The sequence below is a fragment of the Anopheles funestus genome, chromosome 2RL (genome assembly GCF_943734845.2).
Source record: "Anopheles funestus chromosome 2RL, idAnoFuneDA-416_04, whole genome shotgun sequence".
In the NCBI taxonomy this organism is placed as follows: Eukaryota; Metazoa; Arthropoda; class Insecta; order Diptera; family Culicidae; genus Anopheles; species Anopheles funestus.
In genome coordinates, this window is record NC_064598.1 from 5,763,103 (window position 1) to 5,784,269 (window position 21,167).

The 21,167-nt window shown below is 44.7% G+C and overlaps 1 protein-coding gene across 4 annotated transcripts; it reads left to right on the forward strand.

The window, feature by feature from the left end:
- Positions 1-2,919: 2,919 nt before the first annotated feature.
- Positions 2,920-21,075, forward strand: LOC125774856 (tachykinin-like peptides receptor 99D). Of its 4 annotated transcripts, none has more exons than XM_049445202.1 (10): positions 2,920-4,055; positions 8,051-8,303; positions 12,411-12,571; positions 12,760-12,934; positions 17,720-17,920; positions 18,022-18,172; positions 18,670-18,866; positions 18,977-19,119; positions 19,235-19,300; positions 19,462-21,075. In XM_049445202.1, exons 2-10 carry the CDS (start codon positions 8,083-8,085, stop codon positions 19,566-19,568), a joined length of 1,422 nt encoding a protein of 473 aa, XP_049301159.1. In that variant the 5' UTR covers positions 2,920-4,055; positions 8,051-8,082; the 3' UTR covers positions 19,569-21,075. The 4 variants fall into 4 exon arrangements, with proteins under 4 accessions (XP_049301159.1, XP_049301162.1, XP_049301161.1 ...); XM_049445205.1 differs by having other exon boundaries at positions 18,977-19,109; XM_049445204.1 differs by having other exon boundaries at positions 18,977-19,062.
- The last annotated feature ends 92 nt before the right edge of the window (positions 21,076-21,167 follow it).

Here is a 21,167-nt window from a genome sequence, read left to right on the forward strand (position 1 = left end):
TTTTTGTTACGTTTTGTGGAAAATGAACGATTTTCTTGTTCACCACTGCCTTACCAGGTGGAAAAGGAGAAGTGGCAAAGAAAATAAACAGCACGATATATCGCAAGGAGGAACTGTTGGGAAGGGAGGGAGAGAGAAAGGGTTTTGTGCGAAAATTAGAAAACTCGAAATATCTCGGTGTGGAAGCAGAATTTCGAGTGGAAGTAAATCCGGCATACCCGTAAGGCGCCGTTGAAATTTATAATTTGAAAATGATTTCGCGATCAATACGAACAACGCTATCCCCCCGGTCGGTACTTCTTGAAGGTGCGGACGTTATGTGAAGGTGGTAAGCGAAAGTAATATTCCACGATCCGTTTTTTTAATCTTTTCTTTTACTATATGTACGAGATTTTCCATTTTCCCGCGTTTATCACACAACACACTGATGAGCGCATGATGAGGATGATGATGATGATGATGACGATAATGACAGCACTGAGAGCACAACGATAGTGGTAGTACGGCTGTTTGGCTTGGGGGATTTTTTTACTCCTCCTCAACTGTCGACTGTCGACAGACCGAAATATCAGCAAACGCATGCTCAGGATGCGTTACTCGATTCTTCCGGTTCAGTTCTTCCGGTTTCACAAGCGTACAGCATCTCTCTCTCTTTCTCTCTCTATTCTTCCTCATTGTCGTGATCAATTCCCGATGCTCATTGTGCGAGATACACGAACCGTGAACAAGCATCCCTGCTGAGGCGACAAACCGTCAAACAGTGTTTGTGTCGACTTTTCCACAAGCCATATTATTGGTGTGCCCGTAATCCGCTAACGAGCGTCACCTGCTCTCCCTTGCTTCCATCCCTCGATCCCCATTACCCTCTCCCCATTAACAAAACCGGAACAAGCGGCACGCCAACAAACCGAAACATCGGAAAATCTGCCATCAGCTCCGGTCCTGCTGTGTGTGTCTCCATAGTTCCAGAACAAAGCCCATAAAGCGTTTTTACTTGTTTTGTTTGTTTGTTTGAGGCCGTTACACGTTTGAGGACGTGTGTGCGTCCACTCATGTTCCAGTTTGGTCCGTAAGCGTGCAATTCGTTTCACCCGAGACGAGAGAAAGCAGCTGTGTGATTGTGCCATTTTCTTCTGGGTGTCATTTTTTTCTTTCGTTGTTTCTCTTTGTTCCTTTCTACTTCCCGACCTTGCACACGGCGTCAGTGTGTTTGGGGTTTTTTGGGGTGTCCTTATCGTTCGCTTTTCGATGAGTTACCCACAACCTAGTGCTTAACGGAATGATCCGTACACCTTCCTAATTTAGTGTGAGCTTTTTAATGTTTTCATTTAACTCCAGCATGATTCACAGCCTAATTAAGTGTGTTTATCATTTAAAAGCGAACAATTTAGTAGAAATGAGCCTAAGCAATTCGCCTAAAGGTAGGCAATTTACAAGCAAAATGCGTTACTTATACGTTGCTGCTTGTTTTAGCTCCTTTACCAGCTTGATATGCTGTAAAAGTACTAAAATTTCAAATGCTTGATAAAAAGAAAAGCAAAACGTAATTCTAGCAGCGCTTAATGATAAGGTTTAGTTTCTTCTCGCTTTGTGCTTGGTACTCAATTACTATAAACCATCGATCAACATTGTCATCGCTCTGGTTCTCTTTGCAGCAGTCTTCCATTCAATTTCTCCAACTGATGGTCCAATGTAAATTCTTTCCATTTCAATTTCAACCAACTTTTCCTGATACCACACTACACTCTTCTTCATTTTGTGCTGATTGGTTCGCTGACGATTACCTTGGTGGCGTGGAATGACTCAGTCATTCATATCAACCTTTTCTTCGTCTCTATCAGAATTTGTTCATTTCGTATCATGCTCATAGGAACATTTGTGTCTTTCGAATGATATGAGTTTTGGGGTAGGTTTGGCTGATTAGACAAAGCAATGAGTATACTCTTCATTTCGCTGCTTGAATAACTCGAACAACTTCTCTACCTCTGTTCGACTCTACCAAAGTATAAAGTAAAAAGCATATTAAAACACTTATTAATGTACAATACAAAATTGTTTATGTACATCGAAAGAAAAAAAAAGTAGGTGATGAGAAATTACAAAACTCATTCCATATTATATGTTATTCATCCCCAAAAAGACTTCAACAAACACAGCTATTAATATCTTCATTTAGGTAAACAAAGATCAAAAAGAAAAAAATCTTTGCATAGATGCTCAACATTTCACACATCTCTTACACCTTCATATACCTTTCAATCTGTGTCGGATTACGAATTAATGCAGCTCTAGGAACTACCACAGACTCCCATCCAGACATTGCCACGACAAACTCAATTGGATTATTTGCAACTATCTTGCAAGAAATCGAAACAGACGCAAGAAGGAGAGATAATAATGTGCATAGCGATAGAAAGAAAGAAAAAAACATCCATATAGCTAGCGACAGATGGAGGCGCATGGTCCTTACCGGTACCACCGGTTCTATTATGCGTAATTGATAAATGTGATGAGTAAGTGTTTACAGACCAACGGTCCAGCGATGGGCCAGCGTGCAGAGAAAGGCGCACATTACGCGCGCAAGGCGATTAATTACCGCTGCCCTTCCTTCAGACTCATCTGAACGGTACGTTTTTCCGGACCGTTCGGTTTGCGGACGCGTGCCGAGTTCCGAGTCGGTCGGGACGTTCTGAAACCCGAACTGACCGAACCGGTCCCATCTCCAGACGAAGACACTCTTATGGCTGTTGTTCCGTGTTCATTGTTTCGCTTGCGATCGAGTTGTGTTGTTTATAAGTAAGAAAATAGTCCGAGCACTCGGGCGTTATTTCGTGCTGCTTCGTGCGCCGTGAGTGACGCTTGGCAACGTTGCCAAGGACTCACCGTCGAACCGGATGCTCGTGCGTTCAGTTTCGCCACAGATGCGAACCGAACAGCACGTCGCACAGTTTCAGTTCGCACCAGCGTTTGAGTACGTCGAGACGCGTTTCGGAACGCGTACCCCGTCTTGAACGTGATTGTGGAGTTCTCTCGTGCCGCGTTTGAAGAACTGCACTTAACGTTTTTGAAGTGGTGTGTAACAAACGCGTAAGATAAGGTAGCAACTATCTACATACCCATTCACCGTTAAACACCTTCGCCAAACAAGACGTAAAAGTATCGAAAAGAAACAAAAAGCTTGTACAGCGCAACAAACAAAAACTAAATAGCAAGAAAAAAAAATAAAAAATCATCGGAAGACAAGCATCATCATAGCGGACCGTGAACAAAGGAGAACAACAAAAAGGCGATCCTTCTTATGGGTGTCCTCGGGTAAAGGTGCCATTGAGCGATGATGGGCATCACCTTCACCATCAGCATCGCGTAGCCGAAGCCAATCCCGAGATGAGGCAGCGGCCATTCCGATACCTTGCGGCGGCAAAATAGGGCAAACGCGGAACGACATGATCGTCTCCTGTTTCTGCGGTCCCCTTTGGAACATCTTCACTTCCAAAACGCGCAAATCGTGTGCACCGTGGCATCATCATCTTTATCATAAAAGCGTCATCGACAGGATACATGTTGCCAGCCAGCTCGGGGACCATCATCATACGGGGTTGATTTTTCTTTGTGAGCCCGCTGCTTTTCCGTCTACCCCGTTTGGTTTTTTTTTCGCCCTCCGATCTGCTTTATGGTTTTATCGCCTTCGTCACCCAAAAGTGTCAAGTGAAAGTGCACAAATCATGCAACATGTGTGTGTGTGTGTGTGAATATTAAGATTATGATAATTACACCGTGAAAGTGTCGTGTCGTAAAACGAACGCAATAGTAAGTGATACTTTGTGTGTGTGCGGTGTGCGCCAAACGTGCTAGTGTGTCCTACCAGCAATTTCAACAGCTGCATTTTCTTCCCTGCTTGTGGCTTGGATAAAGTTGTGGCTTGATTTATAGCACTTGAACCCATCCGCTGCCCGCCGATTAAACGTGTCCTGCTGTAAAAATAAAAGGGACAGCAAATCCTTTTTTTTCTCTCTCTGCCCCCCGAAAATCGCACATAAACCAGACTTAAAAAAAAGGTAGGTACAATCCGAATCCTCTCCATTACGTAGCTCCTTATCCTTTGGTGGTGTAATATGGGGACAGTTACGATTTCCTGCGTAATTTAACCTCATTTCGTAACGGTCGGTTTAAGCACGACCAACATATTGCCAATTGGTTGGTGGTGTTAAGGTGTAAAGGAAACCTGTTGGGTTACTTGTGACCTAAATCCCTGTCCCTCCACACACACTCCTGTTTTTGCGACGATCAAGGAAGCATCATTAACCTTTCCTGACGAGGGCTGCCTTGCTCTAGCCAGGGCGTGCTTTCCGAACCACTGTTCTCTTAACCTCAAAATTGCCCTCTTTAAGTGGAATAGTTTGCTAAACAAATTTGAACATTATCGAGAACATCAAGATGCTCCCGAGTGGAAACCGGCCCCCCAATAAAGCTCGAGAAAACCATCGTCAGGATATTTTGCAAGTTTTTTGCGAGGTTAGAAGGAAGGGAAAACGAGAGGCAAAAAGGACCCATTGAGGTGGAAGCAACGGATGCTTTAAAATCCCTACAGATGTCTTGTCGTTTTTGGTGAGTCGGTTTTGTGTGCCAAGTCAATCGTTCGTTGTCCGTTGTGCCTTCAAAGTTCAATAGAAAGTTGTCCCAGTCCCAGATGGTGGTCTTACCAGCACGAGCAGCAAAAGAATGCTTTTAAGCAATTGCTGCAAAACAGCGACAACGACGAAACATTTCTAACTTGAAGTTAAACTCTGTGTCTCCCGATCCCCCGGTGTCGTATCTTGACGGTTTGCCCGATAGCACCCGGTAGTCTACCGCACGGACAATGAAATGTGGGCTGATCCCCCGGTGGAAAAACTCGTTGGAATTCGTATTCGATTCCTGCTTTGCATTTTCAATTCCACCCAATATATATACCACGCCAAAAGTGGTCTCCGTCGATCGAAGACAAATGAGAGGGAACAATCGTGAAGCACGATCCTACTCTGGGGCGAGTGATGGACAAGGGGACAGAGGGGAAGAGGGAGGGGGAAACATGGGGAAAAACAAAATGAGAGGAACCGATCGTTGGTTTTCCCATCGATATCCATCAATCATCGTCATCCGAGGCTTTTCGGGAGGCTTTTGTTTGGGTTTGGCTCACTGTGGTGGCCACCACCAACAACGACGACGGCGACGGCCGCTACCACCGCCGCCGGTGACGTCAGGGTGATTTGTCTTCGGACGCTTCGTTTGTCCTTTACCAACTTGCTGCACGTCATCCCCGCCTCCTGTCACAAGCCTCACACTCCTCTTCCCCCCCCCCCCCTCCCCCACCGTTCCAACACCATCTCCTTTTCTATTCCATTAGATCGCATAAATTTTCATCCAAATGACAGCCCGTGTTTGGCTACGTTGTTGCCTCTTGTGTATCATCCTGATGGGGCCATATGGTGTGACGAAGTGTGTTAGGTACGGAAGCTGGATGTGGGATGGGGACGGTGTGATAAGGACGGTGTGAGAAGTGAGAAACCTTACCCTCCATCCGTCCATCGGCCACCGGCGAACAGTTTTCCTTGCCTCGGTACGTAGTGGCCCGGTGGCGCCTTGATTGCTGCTAACTTCACGACACGGTGGCCACCAGAGAACACCGTCGTGTTTCGGTTTCGGTTTGCGATGATATTGAACTGCTTGCCAACTTTTCCCACTCTACATTAACCTTCCCTCCTTCTTCCCAGTCACTCCTTCCGACCACGTACCCCTTTTGGGTAGGTTTCTTAAACTTTTGCACCCACTGTTCCTTACTGTTCGGTCTATCTTCCTCTTCCTCTTTCTCTCTCTTTCTGTGTTTTTTCCTCCCCAAAAACGAAAGACGACGATTTTTCCTGCTGACCTGGTTTATGAGGCAAAACGGCCACACAAATGTATGGAAACTTCACTTATACCCTCCATTCCGGTATAAGGTTCTTCAGCATTCCCAATATTCAAGTTGATTGAACCGAAAATCGAAAGTGGGCGCTTGCCAAACAAAAATAACAAATTGTGTTACATATGACCTGTCTAGAAAATTGCCTCCGAACGGAATTGAATTCGATTTCGCAAAAGCGATATTGGCCGGACGTGGGAAGGCTTTCAACGAGGTGACGGTGGGGGGAAAACCTCCAAACACTCCTGTCCGCCAGTGGGGATCGTTCCTACCGCATCACGATGCGGTGTGGTAGATTGACAGCCAGAACTATCAGCAAACAGCACGCGGCTGGGGAAAAGCACAAAGTCCGAAGCCAAGGACACACTTTTACAAATTGCTAGCAACAGGAGTTTTTCCCGAGCCCGAGTCCTGGCCTGTCCGCCCGAGGGTTTCGCCCGGGACACCCGGCCTTCCGGCAAGAACTAATGAATTGATTCATCGGTCGGGGTTGCGCAAATTTGATCTTGTGTGAACGCTTTTTGTCGTCCCGCCCAGATCTGCCTGTTTTTTTTTGCTTTCCGTTGCTGCTGTCATTTTTTATTTTTGTAACGCTTTCCATAACCGTTTAATAGTAGTCGACATGGCTGTCAGAAAAGCTTGACAGTTTTTTCGGTTTTTGTTTCATTTTGTTTTCGATACCAATATTAATCGTCCACGGTTGGGTTGGAATCCATTTGTGTTTTATTTTGCTTGCGTTCTGTTTTCCACTACACGGGTATGCTTCTATCATGCTTTAGCGATCTTTCAAATTTTTCCCATTTTTATTACATATGCCCGTCGGACGTTCGGTCGTAAAAAAGAAAAGTTTTATTGTTTTTTTTTACGTTTCCGTTTCCGCAGATGATCAAAAGATTTAACTTCCTATGGGATAGAAGGAAAAAAAAACAATAGAAAACCGATATCGAAAAGATTTAGCAAAAAGGGATCTGACTTCCAACCCGTAATAGGGCGGATAACGTCAATCATACAATAACAAAGGAAAGATTTGAGCTTGAGAACAGGAAAAGTTACTTATAAAGCTTTGGTATAGAAATATGTTATTTTATATTTACAAAAAAAAATGTAATTCAGCTTAATCATTGCCATAATATAACATAAATGTTTAAAATATTTTCTATTGATGCCAGCTGTCATTTATGATTGTTTTTGGTGACAATAAATGAAAAAAATGTAACGCAGCCACAAATGGTAAGCAACCATATTGCAACCATAACCATTACATATCGTTCCTGACAATTTCAATTCACCCGTCCATGGCACTCGACACTAAACGATGATTAAAGTTGTTGGGAATCACTATCTTGAGTTTATTACCGAGCACCGAGAGTTTGGAGTCTCTGCTGCTGGGTTTCCTTTCTTGCATTATCATCGCTGCTGTACAGCAAAACGATCCTCAATCCCAAACCGAAAAGCTCGTTCACCACCACCACGAACAACATCGTCGTCCCGCGTGGAACGTTTCAGCGTGTTGGAAAAATATGTCAGCAACAAACGGCCACCAATCTCGTGAGCATAATAATAATAACGGCACAGTACCGCACAAAACGGAAGCCGGAAAAATCGGTCCTTGTTTTTACAAGCAATTTGTTGCTCGGTTTTGGAAAGGAAATTGCAACCCCGCGGCCAACCCTTATCCCTTCCTGTTTTCCTGTTGTGCCGAGTCTCGCTGTGGGAACACTTGGCGCGGGTACGAGTGGTCCCAAATTAGTGTTAAACTTTTAATGGCAAATGACAATCTTGCCGACCGTGTCTGCTTACTGTTTTTCCACCCTTGCCTTGGTTTTTGCAAACCCTTATCTGGTTTTGTTGGTTCATCCTTTCCTGTTTGTTTGTTTTGTGTTGTTCGGTTTATTACGACATCATCGGAGATAGTTTTATTTAACAATCAACTCATGGGATGTAAACCTGCCCTTTCGTGTTGCAGTAAATGAGTCATTTAATGTGTTTCGTTTTTTTTTCTTCCTTTGCTGCTGTTAACAATCCTGTTAGCTATAGAGGATGCAGACAAGCAAAGAAACACATAAATCTTACTAAACTCACTCGCTCCTTTCCTTCTTCGCTTCATTTCAGACGAACGCGAGCGGTTCCCGGCTTCAAAACCAATGGACATGGAGTTAGCGGTAGCCCTGCTGACGGGAGAAAATAAATCGGCCACCGGAACGAACTGCTGCCCTTCCGGCAGCACTAACGGAAGCGGTGCAGCCGAGATGGGCTGGAGTGCAGCTTCCTCCGAGCTGGAGTTCGCCTGGCGGGAAGGCACACCGACCATCCTGCCGACGCTTGCTGGGAAATATTCCGAACCGAACGGCACAGCCGAAAGCATGTACGTACGCCTATTTGACAGTTTCGAACAAAACCCTTACATTTCCATCTTCCTTTCAAACGTCGCAACGAAAGGAAATGCGTTGTGTGTGAATTAAAAAGGGCGCCAACTACATGCAACTGCATGGGACGGATTCGTTTTCTGCACGTTTTTTTTTGTTTCCTTCCCCGCTTGTTACATCCGGTGTTAAGTGGTTTTGTGTGGATTTACGAGCGTATAAACGAACGGACAAAGTTTTCACCGATAGTGCCCGAAGCCCGAAGCTGGATGTATGCGGTGTAAGGACGGATTAGATTAGGCAAAACCGTTCCTTTTCGTCAGCACCCTTGGTAGCTTCCGGGCTAATGTGCATCCGTACAATGTGTGGATGGGGTTATAAGAGAGAAAGAGAGAGAGAGACTTTTTTGAAAACGATACAACGATGTATTGCATGTATGCAACGAATAAAAGTGCAAATAACTTAAACCCTATCCTTGGCGCAGGGTGAAAACAGCAGGAGGGTATAAGTTTTTACTTCCTTCTATGCCGAAAACGACCGGATATCCTAACGCCGGTGACCGTACATGGTGCATACCATGGTAGTGCGAGAATTTCAACGGCTTTTATTATTTTACAACGGCTTCAGCAGTAGCTTAAAACGGTGAAGCATCCTTCGTTGGCGTTATGAGAAGCATTCCAGCACTAGAACCGCTCCCCCTACCCCGGTGGAGCCAAAACCATGGTCCATGTTCTTCACTGCAACAGAAGCAAACAAAAGGGACATGCTGAAGCGCCATACGGGGCTAAACTAGGAATGCAAAACCCGTACCCGTAGAACGTACGCAGCCAGTTGCATGCAGTGAGCTACTGGGCGTCTCCATTGCCATGAAAACGAGGACTAGTATTGCATTGTTTTATCCGCTGCTGCAAGCACTATTAAGAGCGTCGATGAGAACCAGATTCCCACTGTTTTGCACGGGAAGCACCAAGAAGGTCAGTACCAGGTTACGGGGCATATTGTCCGGAGTACGAGGTCATGGTGAAGAAAAACATCAAAACATCATCTCTTGCTGGAGAGTTGGAAGTCTTCGTAGCGATGGGTCGGAGACAACCCGTTCGAGGAGGGGAAGGAACGAAGCATGCGATGTGTTGGAGTCGTACAAGAGTATTCTACAAATGCATTGCAGCAAATGAGAATTCCATGTATGCAATGGAAAACGCCCGGAACGTGTGGGTGCAGTGCGACGTGCAACGAATCGAAATGCATACTATGCAAGCGATGCACATACGCTTCCACCTGCAGGAAACGGTGCAGAATTTCGAACACAATCCTAAACAACCTGTTTCCAAGAAGACGCTCCCATCGGGAGTCTCCCTTTTCGCCTCCCCTTTTCCGCGCATTTCTCAAAGGTATTCATGGGACCGTTGGAGGGCTATACGTATGAAATGATTCAGATTGTTACACTTTCTCTCGCTCTCTCTCTCTCACACCCACTTCGTCGGGAAAACTATTTCATTTGCGATTACCCATTTACGAAATGATGATACTAAATGGTACGAAAAGCACACACAGAAACACATACACGAAGCGTTTCTTCTCCCTTTATCTGATACTGACAGCCCAAAAGCATCACCAGTCCAGCTGCGAGCAGACATAGCATTCACAGCACCGTGCACTGGATCGAAATAATTGGTCAGTTTGAAGTGTGTTGAGTTGTGCATATAGCTTATCACGGGCGGGAAAATGCATACACCGAGCCGTGCCCCAATCGTGCACCGTGACCAAAAACGTTACTACGGTTGTGGTTTTTATACGGATTTTGGGCAAAACGCTACTCAACCATAAGTGGAAAACTGGGAATTTATTCAATTAAACACACTGCTTCCGTACGTTGGCTTTCCATTCACCTCGCAACCAGACACAATTAATGTAGCGTAATTAATCGTAACAACATACGAACTTCTACCACATTTTATCCACTTTTCCCATCGGTGGATGGCAGTTTTATACGCGTTTTATCGAGAATGTTGCCTTTTCGCTTCCCGTCCAATTCCCGTAGCCTTGCCGATGAAAATTGTTGCTAAATGTTTGCACTGCGCTTGTGAGTTGTGTGCCGTGCTGTGTGAAGCATTGTTACTGCTTTTACAAATCGCTGTAGATTTGCGCTCACCAATGTAATCGACCAGGCAAATGGACGCATATATACGGCAAAGCGAGAACTAATCCAATCAGTGTGTTTTTCATTGTTGTTTGATAGGAAACTTTGGAAGCGATTCGTTTATAGCGCTGGTTAGATTTCATCAAACGGTCCTACCCTATTCCGATTAAATGTGCACACGATTTTGCTTGCATTTAGCAAAGCTTTTCAAGTGTTTCGTATCGAACCAGAAGCCCATAAAGCGTACATACACACACGCACACAAAGGTTTCGATCAAACGAAAGCTTTGATTTGGCAGTAAAACAAGAGGCAGTTGGGTAGAAGTAGTGCCAACGGCATCAACTTCACAGCACGCAACAAAACTCCTTACCATTCTCAAGGGTCTCGTGCTTCACATTGTACAGCTTGTCGAGTGTATCACCACATCATAGGGAGAAAAGTTTTCCATCGGTAGACCAGACAGCGAAACCCGAACCGGGAACAGTACCCCGAGATGGATGGGAGAGAAATGAGAAAACAGGAAGTACGTTACGTTGATTATGATGTTTAAAACTCACGCCACTTTGTGGAGGTTGGTATGGTTAGGCAACGGTTTTGAAGCTTTTTTTTTGAGCAGCTCACCCAAACTGCACCGGGAGGGGAAGTGTTTGAATTGATTTTTAACAATATTTGAAGGACCGATCGGATTGGTTTGAAGGATTCTCTTCAACGTGTTTCGAAAATTTCGTGCTGTTGGTTTGAGCTGCGGTTAGAAATGGCGATCGATTAATTGGGTACGTTGATATCAATTTTAAATCGACTTGTGTTTTGCTCATAAATAGCACGAATTAAATGTTTCAATAAATTGCTAACAAGCGGAAGAACGCAATCTAAACAGACGATGTCAAGGAAGAGACTATTCTTTGAATTGTATCTGCTGTCCCTAGTGGTTTGACGATGATTGATATAAGAACATATTTGAATATGCCATTCATCGCAAGAATAAGAATAGAATCCTCTCAATCACTTCGAGTGGAAAGCATCAAATGTCAATAATAACAGCTACAGTTGTCATCATCGATCACATCATTTATCATTTATTATTCTACGGATGTAAGGATGGTTCGAATCTGTTCAATTGAGTTGAAATTCTTAAACAATCCCCTTGTGCATTGAAAAGCTTCACACTGATCACTCCAATTTAACAACTCTGTGCTACAAATATCTTTCACTTCCAAACAAGACTAATTAACAACTTCAAACGTGTTTCTCGTTGTGCGTTTTCGAAGTAATAGACGATTGTCTTAAAGAACGCAGCCACTTCGTATGAGTGAGCTACTGGGCGTCTCCATTCTCGACTCTGACGACTCGACGTATTTTAAACGAAACTTTTGTATGGCTTGTAATGCGGATTAGGGAATATTTATAATTTTTATCATTTAAAATTAATTTAAAAAAACAATAAGCCATTACACGAGGGAGCGTATCACCCACCACAAATGGTGAAACAATAATTTCAAGACACAGCAGATGTTCATATCGAAACCAAATGGCAACAGTTAATTAACATCAATTATAATGTTTTTGTTAATCTGATTATAGTCTCAAACGGTCACTCGAGATATGCAAAACATTGGCACTCATCTAACATTTAAAACCGTCCTACCATGGTGAATAATTTCTTTAACATTTCGATGTCCTTTTGCTGTTGCTACGCGGGTGTCCTTCATTTCGGTACCATACTGTTGATTCATGCAATTGAAATTTAATGAATTCAGTCCACAGTTTGCCTGAAGCAACAAAATGCGCCATCTTCAACCGTGCCTGGATTCCGGAAATGTGTACTAAAAAACTGTGACGGTCAGCTTCCCTACATACGTTGACCGTTCGGTTGTCACCATTGCAAATTCATATTTTAGTAGCGTTTATTGTTTATTTAACTGTTTTTTTCTTCTTCGCTCACTCTCACCCTCTCTTCTTTCATTCCAGGCAAAATATGGACTTCATCTCAATGTTACCATTGTGGCGACTGATCGTGTGGAATGTGCTGTTCGCGGGCATCGTAATTACGGCCACCGTCGGTAATCTGATCGTGGTGTGGATCGTCCTATCCCACAAACGGATGCGCACGGTGACCAACTACTTTCTCGGTAGGTAATATGATCGGATGCCGTACCAACACAACTTTCGCAACAAAAGGTCCGGCTTCCGCTTGTACGGTTGTGCCAAACTCAAAATGGTGGAAGGTTTTAATTTGCACTCACTGCGCATTCACTCATTTCCGGGGCTGAGGTGGGTTAATTTTCTTCTTCTCTATTTCTTTCACTCTACCTTGCAGTTAATTTATCGATAGCGGACGCAATGGTTTCCACGCTGAACGTTACCTTCAACTACACCTACATGCTGTACCTAGACTGGCCGTTCGGGACAATGTACTGCAAAATATCACAGTTCGTTGCCATTCTCAGTATCTGCGCTTCCGTGTTCACGCTGATGGCAATCGCGATAGATCGGTAGGTAACGGGTGCCGGCCACCCTTTTTGGTTCCAATGAGTAACGCAAAGGGTGTGTTTCTCACTTTCGACGCATCGGAGCGAATATATATTTTTATGCTACCTTCCTACCTCCCAGTGTAAAAAAATCCTTCCTAACTTCCATCACAGGCCTTCGTCCTGCCGCAACAAGCAACAGCAACAATATCCTGCAAAAAACCTTATCTTTCCTATCGCACAACAACCGCACAGTAGAGTGGTAGTGGAAAAAATAAAAATAAATAAAAAATAGCACACTCACACACACACACACACAAACAAATAAACAGAGACGAACGAAAAACATCCGGCTGGACCCGGAAAGGACCCTTTCTCATTTTATTTAATTTTTGCAAAACAAACCGATTCCATCATTCCCATCCCGACCGACAGCAGTTTCCGTTTTTGTGTGTGTGTTTTTTTTTTCACCCCCTTTCTCGTATGTTTGTTTCCTCTTTTTTTATATTTTTTTTGTCATATAAACGTTTTCGCTTGACTTCATCATTTCATCTTCATTACTCTTACACGCTACTCCCCTTCCCTAATTTTCCTCCTTCCTCATCATACCACGTGCATTCAACGTGGACCCGCGAATGTCCTCCGGTTGTGTAGAAATGGCTCTCGTTTCACCCATCCGTAACTGAATGCTTTGGCTCCGCTGCGCTGGTGGCGTATGTTTGCGAAACGAGAAAACAAACGTTTGCCCCGTGGGAAGGGACGGTAGGGTGGGAATGACGAATTGTTGCACGAAAGGGGGGGTACAAAGTGTGAGGGAAAGAAGGGGAATGGAGGGCTAGAGAGATAGACGAGGACATTCAGCAGGCTGAGCATAATAGGCATCCAGGACACGTCGACGAGGACAACAACGAGACACAGAACGATGACGACTGTATTTATCCGTTGCTGAAAAATTTACTTCTAAAGTGTGTGCTAGAGAAGAAGCCAAGGAAGGGGAAGAGGGGAGAGGATAAGGATGCCTTTCTTCCCCTCCCCATCCTCCCATACCCACCGATGGCCACAATGGTTAGGTGCTTAAAGTTAAGCTTTAAAAACGATTTTGCATACGTAGTCGGAAAAGCGGCTCCATTCGCGTTCGCTTCGCTTCAGCGTCAAGTCGCGTCATTCATGCGTTCGGTGCTGACTGTTAGTTAGCCGGAAAAGCGGGTCGGACGGAAGCCCGAATGTCACGTTGCCGAAGCCCGTTTCGGTAGAGCAAGAAGGATTTTCACTTCTTTTCACACAAACAACGACACCCCAGCATTGGCACATCGCTTGCTTCCCTAGGCTTGGTTCCGTGCCGTTGTTTCAGGGTCAGCAATAAACATTCCATCGCGCAGGCAGACCCCACCGGAACATCCGGAACGCTATGGAAATGGTGGCAGGGGCCGTCGGAGGGATGGGGAAAGCAATCTGTGAGCTGTGAGCTTAGCGATTGTTAGGGTGTGCTTAGCACTTATTTTGGCGTATTTTTGTCGCGCGATCTATTGTTTCGCATATTTCATGCGAATGTCCTGTACCGTCTTGCTGCAAGAAGCGTATGCCGTCCTTCAGTGTGTGTGCGTTTTTTTGTTACGGTCTACAAATCAAACACCCCTCGTCTGGTGACGCAGTGATTAGAGTTGGCATTTTGAGTAGCTTTTGATGGGTGCCAGAGTACGTGCGGCGTACGCATTATGACACTACGGTACAATGTAATTGGCACAAAGCAGTACGTTTGATGTAACTAAATGCTTTTAAAATTAGACAGCGTGCAGTGCCTTCGTTACATAAAATGTTTATTACTTTCTTGGCTTTATCATAACAAAACCATGCGAAATATGGAAAAAACCATGCGGAAATCCCAATATGGATTTAACATTCAATTCGCAATTTTTATAACTGCGCTCTTAAGATGATAAACGTTTGTTTAAAAACTTCTTTTGTTAATATTGGCACCTTTTAATCGTATATTAATTGTTTTACAAGCATGAGCAATATAAGATTCTAAGAATAGCTCAAAGTGGAGGATTACTTTTCCGTAACTTTCCGTCTACTGTTTTGGTTGAGGATTAATTTTCAAGTACTTAGTCGTGCTGACTTGTAGGCATTTTGTGCAGGAACAAAATACCATTCTTGTTACTAAGTCCATCGTTACAGTACTCCCATCGTCGACAAGATTAGATTTTCAGTTTCACATTACGGCCATCCTACCATAGCCATCAATTTCACAAACACAAAATACACAAACACCTGCGAAAATAGTCCGAAACTTCCGGAACTTCCGGAAGTTCAAAATAGCAACAAACACTTACACATTACTTTGCAACGAATACTATGAATACTTTGTGTGATTGCATTTTTGAGCATTAAAGCAGTGTGTTTCATCTTGAAAGCTTCTAGCAGACAAAAAACAAAAAACGAGCAGAATACGATGTGCTTTGATTAAAAAAGATCAAAGCCCAGTACAGGTGTGCGTCAAATTTGAGACTCAAAGTACGTGCACGGCATTAGAATGGTGCCCCATTCCGTGTGTGTGTGTGTGGCCAAACTGTTTTCACTGCCAAAAATGGATCTAATGTAAACAAATCAAGGCAGCTCACAACAAATCAGTTTATCTATTTCCGAAGGTGTACGCAGACAACTGTCTTTGTATTCATTTACATAGGACCAAGTTGCTGAAGTGTTTGGGGCGGCGTGTGTGTGTAAGTTTGAAACATTTTCCATATGCTATTATGCCAAACTTCATCTTCGCCTTCATCTTCGGCCTGTTATTTCGCCATTGAAATTTGCAAAATTTGACGGTACGTTCAACGTCCACTATGTTGTGAAGAAGGATATATTGTTGCTCTTTCTGTTCTCATTTGGATTCTAATTTATTCACATCTACCGCGCGTTGTTGCCAAAACAATATTCAAAAGGCGCTTCCCAGGTGTATATTAGATGGGAAAATCGGACCAACGCGTGTTTATACATTGAAAGAGCCTATAAAGGAGTGCCGGATACATCGTACCACACATAATGAAAACTGACACGTGTGAATTTCGCATATATGATAAGGTTTTCTCCTTTTCAAAGTAAATTCTTACTACATATTTATTTCTATCACTTGTTTACATTGACGTAACGGACTTTGTAGAGGTCATATGTCTGCCTTAACTGACTGGCTGTTACAACAAAAGACTTAGTTATACCATGTAGTCGATGTTTTGGTAAAATTCTTGCTTTAGAAAAATCGATCGCGATGAGATTCGATCCACCACGCACGGTGTAGTAGACCGAACGCTGAGACGCAGGACCATCAGACCGACTGTACTAAAAGACGCTAACCAGCCTACAAGTTCCACATATTCCGGAAGGACTTCACCCAAGCGATGGCACAACATAACCTTGAAACAAATTGCATCAAATTAACCACTTTAAATCCCTATCATTACGTCACTATCAGGATCACGGACAAATAAATGCACACGAGACTAATATGCAAAACTATCTCTTAATTGATCATTAACCTAAGCCAGGCAAACACATTTTCTCAGACATTTCGGAAATCCCAGAGCCAATCCAACCGTCACACCTTTTCTGTCCAACCCTGCGGGATCCTTCCCCCCCCCCCCCCCCCCCCCCGCGCGCTTTTGCGATGAGCCTTCGCTTCATAAATCTTATCTTTATCGCACCGTTCAAAAAGTGCCCCCCCACATCACCACCCCCAGGTCTCGCCCGAATTAAAGGTTACCGAAGGGTACTTCAAATAAATTATCAAGCACCGGCAGGGATGTTGGATGCTTTCGGTCTCTTGGTGTGTTTGGAGTGGAGTTTTTTCTTTGTTTGTTATTACTTTTTGTTAGTTTCCTTCTACTAGTTTCTGTAGCGCTACTATTTGCGCTCCGAACACGAACATGTCCCCGGGGCGGCCAAACGATCATCATCAACATCCGTACCATTTAATGCCCGTGTGTTTGTCCCGAAAAACTATGCGCAAGTAATAAATTATTCAAAAGCGTTTTCGAGTGGAGCTTTCCATACCAGTCCCGTTGCGCTTCCCAGTCTGTTGCCAAACGTTGGGCGCGAATGTTGGGCCCAGCAGCATGCTGAAACTGGTGCCCGTAACCGTTCGTTCGTTCGTTGGTAGAAGACCGAGCGAGCGCACTCGAGCAGCTCGAGTGATGAATATTTAATTAGGACAATTAGATGAAACCATCTCTCGCCTGCATCGGTGCTTTTAAGCAGGATGCACAATTATTAGTTTCCGTGTGTTGTTTCTCTTGCATTCTTGCCATTCGTTTGCCTTGCTCTTCGATTTTCCACTTCAACTACGTCCAGCGTAGTTCGGGATCCGGGTAAAAAAGGAGCAACAAATTCTGTGGAAAATTCACCATTAGTTTTTCGGTTAGCTTTCGGTGGGTAGAAATTTCACAAGAAACCAATCTCCAATGGCCTGGAAGCGGTGGCCAACAGTCGTCAGCGTGCCTGTGCTGTGCTGTGTGATTAAATCATTTGCGAAAAAACCTTCCTCGGAACGAAAGCACTAATGCAATTGCATTAATTTAATACCCCGGGAACTTCGTTACATACTATTCGGACAAATCCGGTACCGGTGAATGTGGCAGATCTGTATTCTCTCTCCCTCTTTCTAATGGGTTGTTCTGTCGAAGCCAAAACTGAAGGACTTTTACCCTTGCCCTACCTATTTGCCGAGTCTTTTGCAGAGAAAAGCAAGTTCGGGCTCGTTGTTTGAAGTCAAAACCAGACCTAACCAACACAAACGTCTTGTGTCGTAACTACCCATAGGTACGTCGCCATCATGAATCCGCTGAAGCCACGCATGGGCAAGAAGGCAACACTGTGCGTTGCGGCTAGCATCTGGATCGTCGGTACGATCATCTCCTGCCCGACGCTACTGTTCTTCACGACCTACCCGATGAAGGACCACATCCTGTGCTATGCCGAATGGCCGGACGGTCCATCGAACCACTCGAGGCAGGAGTATGTGTAAGTAGCATATCTAGCCAGCACAAAGAAGCAGTACATATAGCGCAAGCTAATTGCAAAACTGGGGGTGATATCGGGGTGGGTGTATCGTGTTTGGCCAGGTACAATATCGTGTTCATGCTGCTAACTTACTTTCTACCGATCGGCTCAATGACGTTCACGTACGCCCGCGTCGGGCTGGAGCTGTGGGGTTCCAAGAGTATCGGCGAATGCACGCAGAGGCAGCTGGACAACATCAAAAGCAAACGTCGGGTAAGTACGCAACCAACACTCCGCCGGAGAAATTCCGACGAAAACCGGTCCATTCGTCAGTCGTGAAATGGACAAAGTTTTTGTGTCGACTGCTTCCATGTTTCCTCTCCGGCGGCAGAAAAGCAACAGAGCAGGAACGGGTACGAAACTTCATCTATCTAATGATTGAAGTTTTGTTGAGAATGGCCACGTTTAAATTATCGTCTACCAGCCCGGGGGATGGGAGGAAACCCGAAAGGGAACTAACTTTTTTGCCCACCGGGAAGGAAGCATACGGAATGTTTCGCTTTCCGCGGGACAATTACACAGCTAATGGAAAATGAAATGTGTTGTGTCCTGTTTGTAGGTACTCGCCTGCCTTTTTGCCATTTCTTCCACTCCGGTTCCGTCTAAACCGCGGACACTCATTAGCCTAGCGTCGTAACTAATGTCGTATTTTATTTCCCTTTTCCACAATATCGCGCGATGTCCCTTGGGCTGCAAATCCGCAAACGCAGGTCGTTAAGATGATGATGATTGTGGTGATAATCTTTGCCGTTTGCTGGCTTCCGTTTCAAATCTACTTCATCATCACATCGTACTATCCCGACCTGACGAAGAAACCGTACATCCAGGAGGTGTACCTTGCGATCTACTGGCTCGCGATGAGCAACTCCATGTACAATCCCATCATCTACTGCTGGATGAATTCGCGGTAAGAACCGGTCCCGACGGCATTCGAAACTACAAACTGCTTCTGCACTAATGTTTCACTCCTGTTTTGTTTTGTTCCTTCCTGGGTGGTGATTTTTTATTTTTCGCTAGGTTTCGGCGTGGCTTCCAGCAGTTCTTCCGCTGCTGTCCGTTCGTACGCGTCACACCGGACAGTGCCAGTAGCCATCGGCGTACCGGTACGTCCCGATACTCGTGCTCCGGTTCACCGGACCACTTGCGAATAGTAAGAAATGGTGTGCATTAGCCGGTTTTCTCTTTTTTCTGTGTGTCTATGTGTGTTTCGGGTTGGCGGATTCTCAATGCCTTGCCTATATCGTTTGTACCATCACTCTTGCACAATCGTTCCAGATACCGAACGTTCGTTTCTCTACAATGGTTCCCAGTCGCCGACCGGGCAACGGAAATGGCAAACCGGTAAGAATTACGCGACACCGCACGACTAATCGATTTATTCGTGTCCACGGTACAGATCTTAATTGCTAACCCTAACCCATCGTATCGGAGTTCTAATTCCTTGTTCCCTTTTTTCCCCCTCTCCTCTCATGTTGTTTCGTTCCCGCTCTATTCTGGGCCAGGTCCCATGCGACGGGTGAACACGATGCTGACGAGCCAGCTGAATCAAACCACCAGTCTGTGCTGTTCGTCCCAGGACAACCCGCAGGGCCGGCCGGTGAAGGATTAGCAGCAGCTGCACGAGCTGGGTCGTGGTATCTGCGGATCGATGGCATCACGTCGTAGAACACGATCGTGCCAATCGGTAGAGGAACTGTAAATATAAACCCACCCCCCTGGACACCATTGCAGCGGGATCTCACGGGGTGGGGCACGAGTTTTACAGGTGCAAACATCTCTCTCTCTCCCCTCGACTACCTTTTGTCCGAAGACGAACCGAATGGGGCAAAGTCTTTTAAGCCCATCTAGATTAGTGGTCGGGTTTTTGGTGGGTATCGTGGAAAATTGGAGAGAGAGAAAAAAAAATACGCCCCCGTTGAAAGAGTTACAGTCGGTTTTGCCCACGTTTTGCCCAGAGAACGCGTCCACTAACCGTACTCAACCGAACGGCTCGTGTGAAGATGAAGGAAGAGATTGAAAATCTCGTAAATTAATTTGCCCACCGTGTGGCAGCATCAGTAATAGAACTGCGCTAAAAGAAGTGTTATTGTGGTCTCTCCCCGGAGAAATCTTTGGGTCACAAACCACAGCATTTTTTTTCGTTTGTTCCTCACATCGTCTAGCACAATACTAACGCAGCGCTAGTGTGCCAGGGAAGAGAGTACACGTAAGTTAAATTGTGACGAACACACCATAGAACGTGCCAGATGGAACGCACGCCGAAACAAGTACCGTGTTAAGCTGATTAACAGCCCCGGCTGGTTCTGCTTTATTTATAGCGAGCAAACCGAAAATCCTGTGTCCACGGCGAGGGTCGTGTTATCTTTCTCCTCGGCTGCTCGACCAAAAGGCACGAAAAAAGGGATCCTGTTGTTTTATATTTTTGCCCTCCTCCGTTTAGCGAGATGAAAATGCACCTCCGCACTGTTCACCGACCGTGCTTTTTTAAGCGTCTACTTCTCCACATCCCATCGGGCGAATGGGTTGTGTTTTGGAGATTGCCAAGATTAGTCCTTCCCGTAGCTACTTGGTACTAGATAGTTAGTTGAATGGGTTTTCTCGGCTGGTATTTTCCTTGCTTTGCTGCGAAATTAAATGGACGACCGTAAATCGAGAGCGATTTAATCGACGAAGATTTAGATTTGACTCCATTAATCACGATAAGTGCGAAACGGTGTCGACCGTACGGAGGCCTCTAACGACTCCTTCGAGTAACACGGCAGTACCGTCATGAATATGGCTATAAGCCACAAACAATAGACGCGAGTCAAAGGACCAATTTAATCGTTAAGCATTTGGCGAAGTAAAAGTCTCTCTTTCACTCCAGATCGAAGAAAAAAACGGATCCAATAACAGCAGTAGAAGAAACAAGCGCGAAAGCTCCATTACCAGTATAAGTAAAACAAAAAAAAAATGGTGTGTTAATTCTGAATCAACTGTGGTTTTGATGGAGACGGACTGTGAGAAAATAACCTCCCCCGAAAAAGGTAGCAGGAAGGAAACAAACAACGTGAAACAACCTGATAATAAATCTTATTTGTGGCTCTCCACTTGAATGTCGATACATGTTCGGAAAATGGTATGAGTTGCAGTTATTTACTAACTAACTAACAAATCCGAAGTTACGTTATTAGTGGCATTACTAAGCGGTTAAGTTGTTGTAGGTTTG

Bases quoted from the DNA above. Each gene is read 5' to 3' on its own strand.
- LOC125774856 (XM_049445202.1), top strand. From the start codon at position 8,083: ATGGACATGGAGTTAGCGGTAGCCCTGCTGACGGGAGAAAATAAATCG. The intron at 12,572-12,759 runs GTAGGTAATATG...TCTACCTTGCAG, and splicing joins GGTGACCAACTACTTTCTCG to TTAATTTATCGATAGCGGAC. The intron at 12,935-17,719 runs GTAGGTAACGGG...AACTACCCATAG, and splicing joins ATGGCAATCGCGATAGATCG to GTACGTCGCCATCATGAATC.